This window comes from Callorhinus ursinus, unplaced genomic scaffold (genome assembly GCF_003265705.2).
Source record: "Callorhinus ursinus isolate GAN/ISIS: 27379988/994484 unplaced genomic scaffold, GSC_fseal_2.0 scaffold145, whole genome shotgun sequence".
Taxonomy (NCBI): Eukaryota; Metazoa; Chordata; class Mammalia; order Carnivora; family Otariidae; genus Callorhinus; species Callorhinus ursinus.
The window spans coordinates 278771-294017 of NW_027397207.1; the positions used below are offsets into that span (position 1 = coordinate 278771).

General features: G+C 41.7%; 1 protein-coding gene across 2 annotated transcripts; it reads left to right on the forward strand.

Annotated features, from left to right (window-relative positions):
- Positions 1 to 6985: 6985 nt before the first annotated feature.
- Positions 6986 to 8008, forward strand: LOC112814611 (deoxyribose-phosphate aldolase-like). Of its 2 annotated transcripts, XM_025860214.1 has the most exons (3): positions 6986 to 7319; positions 7539 to 7659; positions 7765 to 8008. In XM_025860214.1, the coding sequence occupies exons 1-3, from the start codon at positions 6986 to 6988 to the stop codon at positions 8006 to 8008; spliced, it is 699 nt and encodes a 232-aa protein (XP_025715999.1). The 2 variants fall into 2 exon arrangements, with proteins under 2 accessions (XP_025715999.1, XP_025715998.1); XM_025860213.1 differs by having other exon boundaries at positions 7539 to 8008.
- The last annotated feature ends 7239 nt before the right edge of the window (positions 8009 to 15247 follow it).

Consider the following 15247-nt stretch of genomic DNA (forward strand, 5'->3'; position numbering starts at 1 on the left):
GAGCAATCTCCAGCAGCTTGCTTGGCCCGGACTCACAAGGGCGGGGCAATTCCGCCTCCGGCAAAGACATTTGGGAACCTCGGCAACAGGCCCCTCCCCCAGAAGTTCAGCAGGAACAGCCAGCAAGCCAAGACCAAGTATACCGGTCAAGGAGAACGGGAGAACTCCAGCGCTAGGGAAATACTGCACAAAGAATTCATGGCTTTTTTACCATGATTCATTAGGTTTTCAAAGTTAATTTAACTATTTTTTTTTAATTTTTCTTTTTCCCTTTTTCAACCAACATCTTATCAATCCCTTTTTTAAAAAAATTTTTTTATTTTTCATTTTTAGTGTCATATTTCATCCCTTCATACTAGTTACCCTTATTTTTCGCATATATATAAGTAGTTCTCCCTTTAAAATTTTTAGATAGTTTCTTGTAACAAATCAAAATATACCCTGAATCACTAGTGTATGGCTTTCTTCTAGTCTCCTGACTGATCACATTCTCTTCCTTTCTTTTCTTTTCTTTATTCTTTTTTTAAAATCTTCTTTCTTTTTTCAAACAACGTCTTATCTTATCAAATCCTTTTATAAAATCTTGTATAATTTCCATCTTTACAGTCATCTTCCATTCCTTCATTGTGTCAACCCTTATTTTGTACAAATATAAGTTTTTCTTCCTTTAAAATTATAGCAGGCACTTTCTTCTAACAGACCAAAATACGCCCAAAACCTAGTGTGTGGCACTGATCTATGCACTAGCCTAATCATATTTGATCATATTATGTGTTTTTTTTGTTCTGTTGGTTTGTTTGTATCTTTTTATTTTTCCTTTTTTCTTCTCTTTCTTTTTTCTTTCTTTCCCTTTCTTGTCCACTGGTTTCAGGACTTTTCTGATTTATATAGAGTATATTTGCTGGGGACGTTGTTAACCTGTTAGCATTCTGTTTTCTCATTCATCTATTCTCCTCTGGACAAAATGACAAGATGAAAAAAATCACCTCAGCAAAAAGAATAAGAGGTAGTAGCGTCTGCCAGGGAGCTACTCAATACTGACATTAGTATGATGTCGGACCTAGAGTCCAGAATCAGAACTTTGAAGATACTAGCTGGGTTTGAAAAAAGCATGGAAGTTATTAGAGAAACCCTTTCTGGAGAAATAAAAGAACTAAAACCTAACCAAGTCGAAATCAAAAAGGCTATTAATGAGGTGCAATCAAAAATGGGGGCACTAACTTCTAGGATAAATGAGGCAGAATAGAGAATCAGCGATAGAGAGGACCAAATGATGGAAAATAAAGAGGCTGAGAAAAAGAGAGATAACCAACTATAGGATCACGAGGGCAGAATTCGAGAGATAAGCGATACGATAAGATGAAAAAACATTAGAATAATTGGGATCCCAGAAGAAGAAAGAGAGAGAGGGGCAGAAGGCATATTGGAGCAAATAATAGCAGAGAACCTCCCTAATGTGGGGAAGGAAACAAGCATCAAAATCCAGGAGGCACAGGGAATCCCTCTCAAAATCAATAAAAATAGGTCACACCCCAACATCCAATAGCAAAACTTACGAGTCTCAGAGACAAAGAGAAAATCCTGAAAGCAGCTCGGGAAAAGGGATATGTAACCTACAATGGCAGAAACATGAGATTGGCAACAGGCCTATCCACAGAGACCTGGAAGACCAGAAAGGACTGCATGAGATCTTCAGAGCACTAAATGAGAAAAATATGCAGCCAAGAATACTATATCCAGCTAGGCTGTCATTGAAAATAGAAGGAGAGAGAAAAAGCTTCCAGGACAAACAAAAACTAAAGGAATTTGCAAACACGAAACGGCCCTCCAAGAAATATTGAAGGACAATGGCACTAAATTCATACATTTCAATAGTTACCCTGAATGTAAATGGGCTCAACGCCCCAATCAAAAGACACAGGCTATCAGATTGGATAAAAAATCAAGACCCATCGATATGCTGTCTGCAAGAGACTCATTTTACACCCAAGGACACCCCCAGATTGAAAGTGAGGGGGTGGAAAACCATTTACCATGCTAATGGACACCAAAAGAAAGCTGGGGTGGCAATCCTTATATCAGACAAACTAGATTTTAAAACAAAGACTGTAATAAGAGATGAGGAAGGATACTATATCCTACTTAAAGGGTCTCTCCAACAAGAAGATCTAACAATTGTAAATATCTATGCCCCGAACAAGGGAGCAGCCTATTATATAAGGCAATTAATAACAAAAGCAAAGAAACACATTGACAACAATACAATACTAGTGGGGGACTTTAACACCCCCCTCACTGAAATGGACAGATCATCTAAGCAAAAGATCAACAAGGAAATAAAGACTTTAAATGAAACACTGGACCAAATGGACTTCACAGTCATATTCAGAACATTCCATCCCAAAGCAACGGAATACACATTCTTCTCTAGTGCCCATGGAACATTCTCCAGAATTGATCACATTCTAGGTCACAAATCAGGTCTCAACTGGTACCAAAAGATTGGATGATTCCCTGCATGTTATCAGACCACAGTGCTTTGAAACTAGAACTCAATCACAAGAGGAAATCCGGAAGGAACTCAAATACATGGAGGCTAAAGGGCATCCTACTAAAGAATGAATGGGTCAACCAGGAAATTAAAGAAGAATTTAAAAAATTCATGGAAACCAATGAAAATGAAAGCACAACTGTTCAAAATCTTTGGGTTACAGCAAAGTCAGTCCTGAGAGGAAAGAATATAGCAATACAAGCCTTTCTCAAGAAACAAGAATGGTCTCAAATACACAACCTAACCCTACACCCAAAGGAGCTAGAGAAAAAACAGCAAATAAAGCCTAAACCCAGCAGGAGAAGAGAAATAATAAAGATCAGAGCAGAAATCAATGAACTAGAAACCAAAAGAACAGTAGAACAGCTCAACGAAACGAGGAGCTGGTTCTTTGAAAGAATTAACAAGATTGATAAACCCCTGGCCAGACTGATCAAAAAGAAAAGAGAAATGACCCAAATCAACAAAATCATGAATGAAAGAGGAGAGATCACAACCAACACCAAAGAAATACAAACAATTATAGGAACATATTATGAGCAACTCTATGCCAGCAAATTAGATAACCTGGAAGAAATGGGTGCATTCCTAGAGATGTATGAACTACCAAAATTGAACCAGGAAGAAATAGAAAACCTGAACAGACCTATAACCACTAAGGAAATCGAAGCAGTCATAAAAATCTCCCACCAAACAAAATCCTAGGGCCAGACGACTTCCCAGGGGAATTCTACCATACATTTAAATAAGAATTAATACCTATTCTTCTGAAACCATTCCAAAAATAGAAATGGAAGGAAAACTTCCAAACTCATTTTAGGAGGCCACCATTACCTTGATCCCAAAAGCAGACAAAGAACCCATCAAAAAAGAGAATTACAGACCAATATCCTTGATTAATATGGATGCAAAAATTCTCACCATAGTACTAGCTAATAGGATCCAACAGTACATTAAAAGGATTATTCACCACGACCAAGTGGGATTTATCCCTGGGCTGCAAGGCTGGTTCAACATTCGCAAATCAATCAACGTGATACAATACATTAACAAAAGAAAGCACAAGAATTATATGATCCTCTACATAGATGCAGAAAAAGCCTTTGACAAAATACAGGATCCTTTCTTGATCAAAAGTATTCAGAGAATAGGGATAGAGGGTATATACCTCAATATCATAAAAGCCATCTATGGAATAATTACAGTGAATATCATTCTCAATGGGGAAATCCTGAGAGCTTTTCCCTAAGGTCAGGAACGCGGCAGGGATGTCCACTCTCACCACTGCTATTCAACATATTATTAGAAGTCCTAGCCACAGCAATCAGACAACAAAAGGAAATCAAAGGCATCCAAATCAGCAAAGAGGAAGTCAAACTCTCACTCTTTGCAGATGATATGATACTGTATGTGGAAAACCCAAAAGACTCCACCCCAAAACTGCTAGAACTCATACAGGAATTCAGGAAAGTGGCAGGCTATAAAATCAATGTACAGAAATCAGTGGCATTCCTATACACCAACAACAAGACAGAAGAGAGACAAATCAAGGAGTTGATCCCATTTAAAATTACACCCCAAACCATAAGATACCTAGGAATAAATTTAACCAAAGAGGTAAAGGATCTGTACTCAGAGAACTATAAAATACTCATGAAAGAAATTGAAGAAGACACAAAAAATGGAAAAACGTTCCATGCTCAAGGATTGGAAGAACAACATTGTGAAGATGTCAATGCTACCTAGAGCAATCTACACATTGAATGCAATCCCCATCAAAATGCCATCCACTTTTTTCAAAGAAATGGAACAAATAATCCTAAAATTTGTATGGAGAAAGAAGAGACCCCAGATAGCTCGAGGAATATTGAAAAAGAAAAGCAAAGCTGGCGGCATCACAATTCCGGACTTCCAGCTCTATTACAAAGCTGTCATCATCAAGACAGTATGGTACTGGCACAAAAACAGACACATAGATCAATGGAACAGAATAGAGAGCCCAGAAATGGACCCTCAACTCTATGGTCAGCTCATCTTCGACAAAGCAGGAAAGAATGTCCAATGGAAAAAGACAGTCTCTTCAACAAAAGGTGTTGGGAAAATTGGACAGCCACATGCAGAAGAATGAACCTAGACCATTTTCTTACACCACACACAAAAATAGACTCCAAATGGTTGAAAGACCTAAACGTGAGACAGGAGTCCATCAAAATTTTAAAGGAGAACACAAGTAGCAACCTCTTCGACCTCAGCAGCAGCAACTTCTTCCTAGAAACATCGCCAAAGGCAAGGGAAGCAAGGGCAAAAATGAACTATTGGGATTTCATCAAGATAAAAAGCTTTTGCACAGCAAAAGAAATAGTCCACAAAACCAAAAGACAACTGACAGGATGGGAGAAAATATTTGCAAATGACATCTCAGATAAAGGGCTAGTATCCAAAATCTATAAAGAACTTATCAAACTCAACCCCCAAAGAACAAATTATCCAATCAAGAAATGGGCAGCAAACATGAACAGACATTTTTCCAAAGAAGAAATCCAAATGGCCAACAGACACATGAAAAAGTGCTCCTCATCACTCGGCATCAGGGAAATTCAAATCAAAACCTCCATGAGATACCACCTCACACCAGTCAGAATGGCTAAAATTAACAAGTCAGGAAACGACAGATGTTGCCTGGGATGTGGAGAAAGGGGAACCCGCGTACACTTTTGGTGGGAATGCAAGCTGTTTCAACACCCCTGGAAAACAGTATGGAGGTTCTGAACACAGTTGAATCTAGAGCTACCATACGATCCAGCAATTGCACTACCTGGTATTTACCACAAAGATACAAATGTAGGGATCTGAAGGGGTATGTACACCCTGATTTTTATAGCAGCAATGTCCACAATAGCCAAATTGTGGAACGAGCCAAGATGTCCATCGACAGATGAATGGATAAAGAAGCAGTGGTGTATATACACAATGGAATATTATGCAGACATCAAAAGGAATGAGATCTTGCCAATTGTAACAACATGAATGGAATGGGAGGGTGTTATGCTGAGTGAAGTAAGTCAATCAGAGAAAGACATGTATCATATGACCTCAGTGATATGAGGAATTCTTAATCTCAGGAAAGAAACTGAGTGTTCCTGGAGTGGTGGGGGTGTGGGAGGGATGGGGTGGCTGGGTGATAAACATTGGGGAGGGCATGTGCTCTGGTGAGCGCTGTGAATTGTACAAGACTTTTGAATCACAGATCTGTACTTCTGAAACAAATAATGCAATATATGTTTAGAAAAATAAAGAAGAAGGAGATAGCAGGAGGGGGAGAATGAAGGGGAGTAAGTCGGAGGGGGAGACGAACCATGAGAGATAATGGACTCTGAAAAACAAACTAGGGTTCTAGAGAGGAAGGGGTTGGAGGGATGTGAGAAAAAAGAAAAGGAAGGCCAATATCCTTCAAGAACATAGATGCCAAATCCTCAACAAATTATAAGCAAACTGAATTCAACAATACATTGGGAGAATCACACAACACAATCAAGTGGGATTTATTCCAGGGATGCAAGGATGTTTGCACATCTGTACCTCAAACATCAGGATACACCATCTTAAAAAAATAAAAGATAAATATCATATGATTGTTAAAATAGATGCAGAAAAACACTTGACAGGATTCGATATGCATGTATGCTAAAAATTCTAAACCATCAGTGTATAGAGGGAACATAGACCATATAGGAAAAGCTCACAGCTAAAATCATACTCAAGGGTGAAAAGTTGAAAACTTTTCCACTAAGATCAAGAACAAGACAAAGATTTCCACTCTCATCACTTTCATTCTACATAGTATTGAAAGCCCTAGCCAAAGCATTTAGACAAAAAGAAAAGAAAAGAAAAGAAAAGGAAAGAAAGAAAGAAAGAAAGAAAGAGAGAGAGAAAGAAAGAAAAAGAAAGAATGAAAGAAAGAAAAGAAAGAAAAGAAAAGATGAAATCCAAATAGGAAAACTATCACTATTTGCAAAAGACATATTATATATAGAAATCCCTAAAGATTCCACCAAAAAACTGTTAGAATAAATAAATTCAGTAAAGCTGCAGGATACAAAGTCAATATACAGAGGTCTGTTGCATTTCATTTTTTATTAAGGTTTTATTTATTTATTTGACACAGAGAGAGAAACAGCACAAGCAGGGTGAGCAGCAGAAGGGGATGGAGAAGCCGACACCCCACTGAGGAGGGAGCCCAATGAGGGTCTCGATGCCAGGACCCTGGGATTGTGACCTGAGCCAAAGACAGACGCTTCAACTGACTAAGCCAACAGGTGTCTGAACTTGTTGCATTTCTGAATAGTGCTGACAAACTTACACAAAGAGAAAATAAGAAAACAATGCCATTTACAATTGCATCAAGAAAAAAAAATCTAGGAATAAAAGTAAGAAATGAATCAACCCGCATTTCTGAGGCATGCAGAACAAATCCAGGCTTGCAGAACCGTGAAAAAGGAGAGTCAAGCTGCTTGGCTCCTGAAAGCCATTACATTTATAAGTCTTACTACACTTTCAGATGATGACACATCTTCCAACGTTCAAAGGCTCTATTATGGAGCCCAGTATCCAATCCGGGAAGCTCTCTTAAAAAGTTTAAATATGTGTGATAAAGGCCTTATGACCACGGCTGTTTATGTCTACCCCACACAGCTTTGTGTTGGGACTAAAGCACTGAAGGCCCCGGGCTGTACCATCCCAGTGGCTTCCATGCCCACTGGCTTTCCAGCTGGACAGACTCATTTATTTATTTATTTATTTATTTATTTATTTATTTATTTATTTATTTAAGAGAGAGAATGAGAGATAGCACGAGAGGGAAGAGGGTCAGAGGGAGAAGCAGACTCCCTGCTGAGCAGGGAGCCCGATGTGGGACTCGATCCCGGGACTCCAGGATCCTGACCTGAGCCGAAGGCAGTCGCCCAAACAACTGAGCCACCCAGGAGCCCTGGACAGACTCATTTAAAAACACGATCGGAAGAGATCAGATTGGCTGTTAAAAATGGAGTTACGGAAATCGATGTGGTGATTAATAGGACCTTGGTGCTGAGCGGCCAGCGGGAAGCCCTGTGTGATGAGATTCGTCAGTTTCGCAAGGCCTGTGGGGAGGCTCATCACAAAACCATCTTAGCAACAGGAGAACTTAGATCTCTTACTCATGTCTTTAAAGCCAGTATGATCGCAATGATGGCAGGATCAGAATTTATTAAGACCTCTACTGGAAAAGAAACGGTAAATGCCACTTTTCCAGTAGCTATAGTAATGCTGCCGGCCATTAGAGATTTCTTCTGGAAAACTGGAAACAAGGTAGGCTTTAAACCAGCAGGAGGCATCCTCAGTGCCAAGGATTCCCTTGCTTGTCTCTCTCTTGTGAAGGAAGAGCTGGGAGATGAATGGCTGATGCCAGAATTGTTCTGAATAGGTGCCAGTACTCTGGTTTTGGACATCGAGAGGCAGATTGACCATCCCGTTACAGGAAGATAGGTGGCCTATCATGATCTTCTGATGTCTTACATCAGTGACCAGTTCCAGAAAAGTGCTTTACAGCAACATGTAAAATGTGTTTTTCTACGTAATTGCTAAAATTGTTTAATTAAAACATGAGGGAATCAGTAGATAACTGACTTCCCCCCCCTTAAAACTTTCACTGAATTTAATTCAAAGAATAAAAGAAAAAAACAACGAATCCATACATGTAATTCTTTTCAGGTGCCTCTGAGTGGTCCTAATTACTTGAAGATCTGTATTGTTAATTTTCTGAAGATTTTCTCTTAAAAATTCTGAGTAAAATATTAATCATAGCTTTGACAGCATTAAATTCTAAGAGGTGGGGGGACGTTAACCTGCCCAAGAAACATGTCTTTAGTGAAAGAAAACGTAGCATCCCTGAGCTGCCGGCCATAATCTTATGAATTCAGGAGTCACTGACTTGGCACTAACTTTCTGCCATGAAAATCTGTCCTTAATTTTTGCAACAGATATGCTGTCCTCTTAATTGTTTTGTTAATTAACTACTGTTGGTACATGATACTATGCTATTGCATTTTTAAATAAAAATCTCTGTATTTTATTTTTTTGGAAAAATAAAATTGTATGGTGCTGTCCTAGAAACAGACACACATGTCAATGGAATAGAATAGAAAGCTCGGAAAATGATAGTCATAGCACTTTTGGCAAAGTTTACTCATTAGAGTCAGTACATTAAAGGTTTATTTAAACTTAGCTCTGATATTATTAACTCTAAATGGGAATTAATATTTATTAATATTAATTAATCAGCTGTTTCAACAGCTAATTCCAATAAATGCTTCTCTTTAAACATGTTTTATATAAATATATATTATAAAATAAGGATGATTTAGAATGCACATTTTTAAGAAAACTTAAAATCACTTTAATAAACCTATCATGGAGAAGGAAATATAGAAATCCATCATCACAACTGATAGCATCACAAAAGATGACAATCAGACACAATCCGTATCTGATGGAAGGATATAACCTGACTTGAGTAGTTCTGCCCAAATGTTTAACCTGTTGGAAGCTATAGATCCAGCTACTCATTTACAAAAACACACGTCAGAGAAGTGTCCTAACAAATAGTATGACATGTAATCAATGAAGTCCACACTGCATATATTCTTACGGGAAAAATATTTTCTCAAAGGAAAACGCTAAGACAAAAACGGAGGAAGGAGGAAGAGGAGGGTGAAGGAGAAGCAGAAGCAGAAGCAGAAGAAAGCTGAGAGACTAACCCACACATCTATGGTCTTAACTGACGACACAGCAGCAGAAAATATGCAGTGTGGAAAGGATTGTCTCTTCTGTGAATGGCACTGGAAAACCGCATGCTACATGCAGAAGAATGGAACTGCATCACTTTCTTACACAAAAATTTACATGGATGAATGACTTGAACATAAGACCTAAATCCATACACCTCTGAGAAGAAAGCACAGGTAGTACATTTCTGGACGTGGTTTTGGCAGAGTATTTTAGATCGGAGACTAAAAGCAAAGGCAAAAAATGCAAAAATAAACAAGTAGAACGACATCAAACTGAAATCTTCTGCACAGCAAAAAAATAATAATAATAAAAAACTTAAAACGTGGACTACCCAATGAGAAAAAATATCTGCAAAGCATATGTGTGAGAAGAGGCTAATAATCAAAATACACAAAACACTCATACAAATCAAAACAAACAAACAAAAACCTGTATAAAAAATGGGGAGAATATGTGAACAGATACTTTCCTGAGATGGCACCCAGGTGACCAACAGACGCAGAAAACGTTGTTCAACATCACTAATCGTCGTCAGGGAAACATATGTCAAACCTGTAATCCACTATCACCTCACAACTGTTGGGATGGCAATCGTCCCAGAGACACACACCAGGTGTGGTCAAAGGTGTGTAGACAAATGAACCCTGTGCACTGTTGGTGGGAATGTACATTGGTACAACCACTGTGACAAACAGTATAGAGGTTCCTGAAAAAATGAATCCAACTACCACATGACGCAGTATTGCTCTACTGAGTATTTATCTAGAGAACACAAAAACACTACCTCAAGAAGATAGATGCACTCCGTTGTTCACTGCAGCATTATTCACAGTAACCAGACATAGAAACAGAGACTTTGGGAGCATTATGCTAAGGAACTCAGACAAAGAAAGACAAATACCAGATGTTCATGGACGTTCCACATGGAAAAATATACTGAACGCATAGATACTGAGAACAGACTGGTGGTTGCCAGATTTGGGGATGCGGGCAGGGAAGGTGGTCAAAGGCACGATGTTTGAGTGATAAAATCCGTAAGTCAGGGAACATTCTGTGCAGGATGGAGACTAAGGCTAACCCAGCAGGATGGGGTACGGTTTCCCCCAATATTTGAAAGTACATTGATCTTAGGAAACCTTTCACAGCAGAAATGGTGTAAACCAAGAGAGGAATTACCATTCATTTATACAGAAAAAATAGTGAACAACCTCAGACTACAAAAATGACTTCTCTGGCTTTCCTTAGGCCTCAGAACACAACTTCCTAATGGATGGAGATAAAGTGCAGCAGATGCTCACAGACACAATTCAAAGCGCTGGGGCCTGGACGTGGAGAGCAGTTCCCAGGAAGGAGCTGTTTGGGGTGCTCGCCACCTCTGCAGTGGCTCCCAGCAAAACAGATGCTGAACGCGATGCTCACTTTTCGACTTTTTTCATAAAAGGGAAATCCTCTTCAGGTTTCTTCCTGTAACTGAAGCCAGGCAATGATGTAGATCTTTCAAAGAAAGCCAAGTGTCTCACCGTGAACTTTTAAAAAGTGGGGAACACTTGTACTTGAAAGTTGCTGAGGGAGTAGATGATAACTGTTCTCCCGGACACACACATCAGCAGATCCACCGTGAAAGGCACCTTCCTGAGCGTGCGGAACACAGACGACCTCCTACCCCCAGAAACCTCCTCCTTCCCTTTGCTCGGGACAACCAACCAACAGCTGGGTGTTACCCCAATTCCTCCTTTCTCCCATTCCCAGTATCCAACCCATTAGCAAATCCAGTGAGCTCCATCTCAACCTAACCAGAACAGGCCTGATCACTTCTTCCAAGGCCACATGACTGGTCCACACTGGAGCCCATCTCTCGCCTGAGTTCCTGGAAAAGCTTCATCATGGACCTCCATTGCCCACCCTCAACCCTCTGTCATCTGTTCTCTACACTGTAGTCAGGATGGCCCAGTGAAACAGGGTCCCGTGCGGTCACAACCATGCAATGGCTTTCTGTGTCCCTCTGTCACCTCCCTGAGGTCATGTCCTAAGCTGTCTGCTTTGGCCAAGGGTCTTCTTGCTGCTCCTGGACATACCTGGTGTGCTCCTGCCCCAGGGCCTTTGCACATGTTTTCCCTTCCCTTTAGAATGCTCTTGATGTGATATCACTCACCTTCTTTAGATCTTGACTCAAGGATCACCTTCCTTGTGAGGGCCCACTAGCCCTATATGAATAGCAAGCACCACACCCAGCTCCCCTTCCGCACCCCTGCCCTTTCTCCTGCTCTGTATTTCCATAGCAGTTATCACAGTCACGAGTCCATCTCAGCAGGGCAGAACCAGGAGCCTACCCTGATGGTTTCACCACTGACTCCCTCCTAATTCCTGGTCCAAAGCCCTGGGGAAAAGGTGCCCCAGGGTTCTCCCATAACCGGAATGCCCAGGACGAGGGGGTCCACCTACTGCACCCTGAACACCATCAGGAAAATGAGCCACACGAGGACTCCACCTGCACATGAGACCTGAAACCAGACACCTTCCTCAGTTACAGGTGGGCACAAAAACTTCCTCTCCTTGCCTGAGGTGCTCATCTGAGAAAGCTGAACAGAGACCCATCCCAGGGTCCAAATGTCCCTCTGGCCAAGGTCCTGGGAAACAGACATCTCTCCTCCCTGCACCAACCACCTAGGATTAAAGTCCAGAATCCTCCAGTCATCAGGCAGAGTGGTGAACCTGTCCCACTTTCCTGTGACATCATCACAAACCAGGCTTTGCTGCACAGTTTTCAGGAAGGAGCCTGCAGCAGGGTCAGCAGACTGCACAGGTTCACCCTCAGTCTCACACATCAGGTTCCATTTGGAACTAGACCTTCATGGAGACTGGTGTCTGTGTGGCCTCAGTTCCAAACAGAGGAGCTAAGATTTCAGTTCCACATGAAAACTGACCTCTTGCACACAGCACAGGAATGTGGAGAGAATTTCTCAGGCATGTGGCTCTGGAAGAAGTGCTTCTGCTGGCTGAATTCACAGACACCAGGCAGGGGACATCTGCTGTGCCTCCTCTGAGGAAGCAGGGGGCACACTGGGCAAAAATCAATAATGCTGTGTGTGGGCTTCTTCCCACCCACCACCTTGCTGAGCCGAGGGCTCGAGAACCAAACAGGGAGCAACTCTCTTATCACATCTGCAGCAGGAAGGCTGGCCAGGGAGGAGAGCCCAGTCCCTGTCCCTGTAGCAAGCTGGCCTGCCCATCATGAGCGAAGTTCCACCACCACGGCATCAAAACCTCCCAGCTATCTGATCCGACTATCCTGCCAGGCTCAGACCTGCTGACACAGTGAGTCTTAAGACCCAGCAACTTCTTTCCACTCCAGCTCAATGCTTCTCACAGAGAAGCAAACTCCAGCCTCACAAATGTGCTCATCATTAGCTCTGGAATTCCCTGGGTGGTGTCTACACTGGCCCACACAGGTGTCCCATCCAGACCACTCCACAAATGCCCTAGGGTTTCAAGCCACTTTCAAGCTGCCCTTAGAAAGGCAGGAACTGGCCCGATTAGGCACATCAGCCAGGTGATTCCATGTGCTGGAAACTCAGACAATATCCTCGCTGAACACCAACACTTCCAAGTCCAAGCTTCAAACCTTCACTCACTGGACACTGAGCACCATGTCAGCATCAACACTGCTCTTTCAATTCACTTGTCTCCCATTCCTTAAAATCAGAAACCAAGCTCCAGTCAACATTCAATTTTCCTTCAGAGAAATAAGGCAAATGACAGAATAAAATATTACGTATGCACAGCACACTTCTATCAAAATATAATTCCTTCATCTTTCTCATACAGGAAGCCCTACATTACCCACACTAATGAGAGATACCACAAGTTCAATCGTTATATATATGTGTGACCTTGTGTTTTTCCTTTTGATATTCGTATCTCGAAGTCAATGTCTATATTGCTTTCTTAAAATAATAATAATAATAATAATAATAATAATAATAATAATAATGTGGTCACATAAGGGTCTGGATCTCCATAGCCACACAACATGGCTCTGGTCCAGATAAGGATGAACACACAACCTCAGCCCACGAAGCGAAGCCCTTTCCCTTAGGGATCCCTACACACCTCACGGGTGATGAGTTCCTTTGCTACATGGAGTTGTCCTAGTACAAAGAATGCAGGCACCCTCCAGGATTCCTTCCGTTTTCTTCATAAATTCCCCAGCTCAAGGCTCAAGTGACTCACCGGTCAAGCTTCCAGTGCCCAGGATGGGCGACCAGGTAAGCTGCCCCCTCAGGGAAGGCTAAGAGTGGGCTCGATTTTCTTTGGGAGCACGATAAGCCACTCCACAAGCCCCTAAAGAACCTACACTCCTCCATGTATCCCTCTGACAAAAGGCAGGGCACCCTGTTACAACTCTGAGGCTATGTTTTACTTTAAAACATAATTTCTATTATCAGAATGTGGTTCATGGAAGAGGAAAACATGAACACCCACAAAGGATTCTTTTAGTATTTCAGAAGATTGTTTTCCCATTGTTTCATTGAAACAGGAAATAAAAAAGCACAGATAGCCCCTTCTAGTAGCAGGTATGATTCACTTCGTTGATTGGAAGAAGAGCAGGAAATAAAAGAGTAACAGATGATCTGATGACCTGTCATTTCCACCATCTAAGTTTTGCAACTTCACACACACAAGGAAAGAAGCTCAAACAAACGTCTCAGCCTGGCAACTCTGAGACGTCTGAACTGGAGTGACAAGGACAGATGATGACGTCATGTATGTTGGGTGAGCCTGGTGGCACAGAAGAAGTTACTCGGCCAGCTCTCCACCTGTGCCTCACCTGTCCTCAGCCAGGAACCTCCTCACGGCCCTCACCTGTCACAACTCTCACAGGGGAGACCCACAGCCACCCCTGTGGCCCACCCTGCCCACACCCTCCTGCTCAATGCACTCAGGTCTCCTCTGAGACCCCTGTGAATTTTACCCAGACCTGGAACTCCCCCATCTACTGCAGAGCTCCAGGTTACCACCTCTTCTTCCAAAATGACACTGGCCGAAGGCTTTAATGAGAAAGGTGGAAGGCTACCTAATGAATGGTTCACAGCTACTTTCCCCTTCTGTCATATTTCTCTGCACTTACCTTCCTACCTGGGCAAACTGTAACATATCAATGGAACATGAAAACGCTCTGAATCTTCCATCGCAGCCTTCCGAGGACCCCTTGTGAGGTAAGAAACTAGTGTATCCTACAACATGGTGTTTTCAAACTATCATCTACAGAATAGTACAGCCAAAATCACTACATTTTTACCCTACACACCATGAAGCAGAACATTGTTTTTCCTTTCTTCTTTTACTTAAATTCCAGTTAGTTAATATGCAGTGTAATATTCGCTTCAGGCATAGGATTTAGTGATTCCTCACCTACATATGACACCCTGTGCTCATCCCAACAAGTACCCTCCCTAATACCCATCACCCATTTAAACCTTCCCCCCATGCACCTGCCCTCCAGCAACCCTTGGTTTGTTCTCTAAGGTTGAGTCTGTTTCCTCATTTGCCTCTCTCTTCCCTGCCCCCCGCAACTATGTTCATCTGCTTTCTTTCTGAAGTTCCACATATGAGTGAGATCATAGATTTGTCTTTCCTTGCTGATTTTCCTTAGCTTTATCCACTCTAGATCCATCCACATCCTTGGAAATCGTAAGATGACCAATGACATTGTCTTTTTTGGAAAAGTGATATTACTCTTCCAAATTACTCCTCAACGCATCTGTTTCTCATGTCACTTGAGTGTGGTCTGGTTTACTCCAGCCTCCAGGGCCCACCTGGAGGACCCTCCTGCACCATCCTAACAGACCATCACCACCATCACCAGGCAGA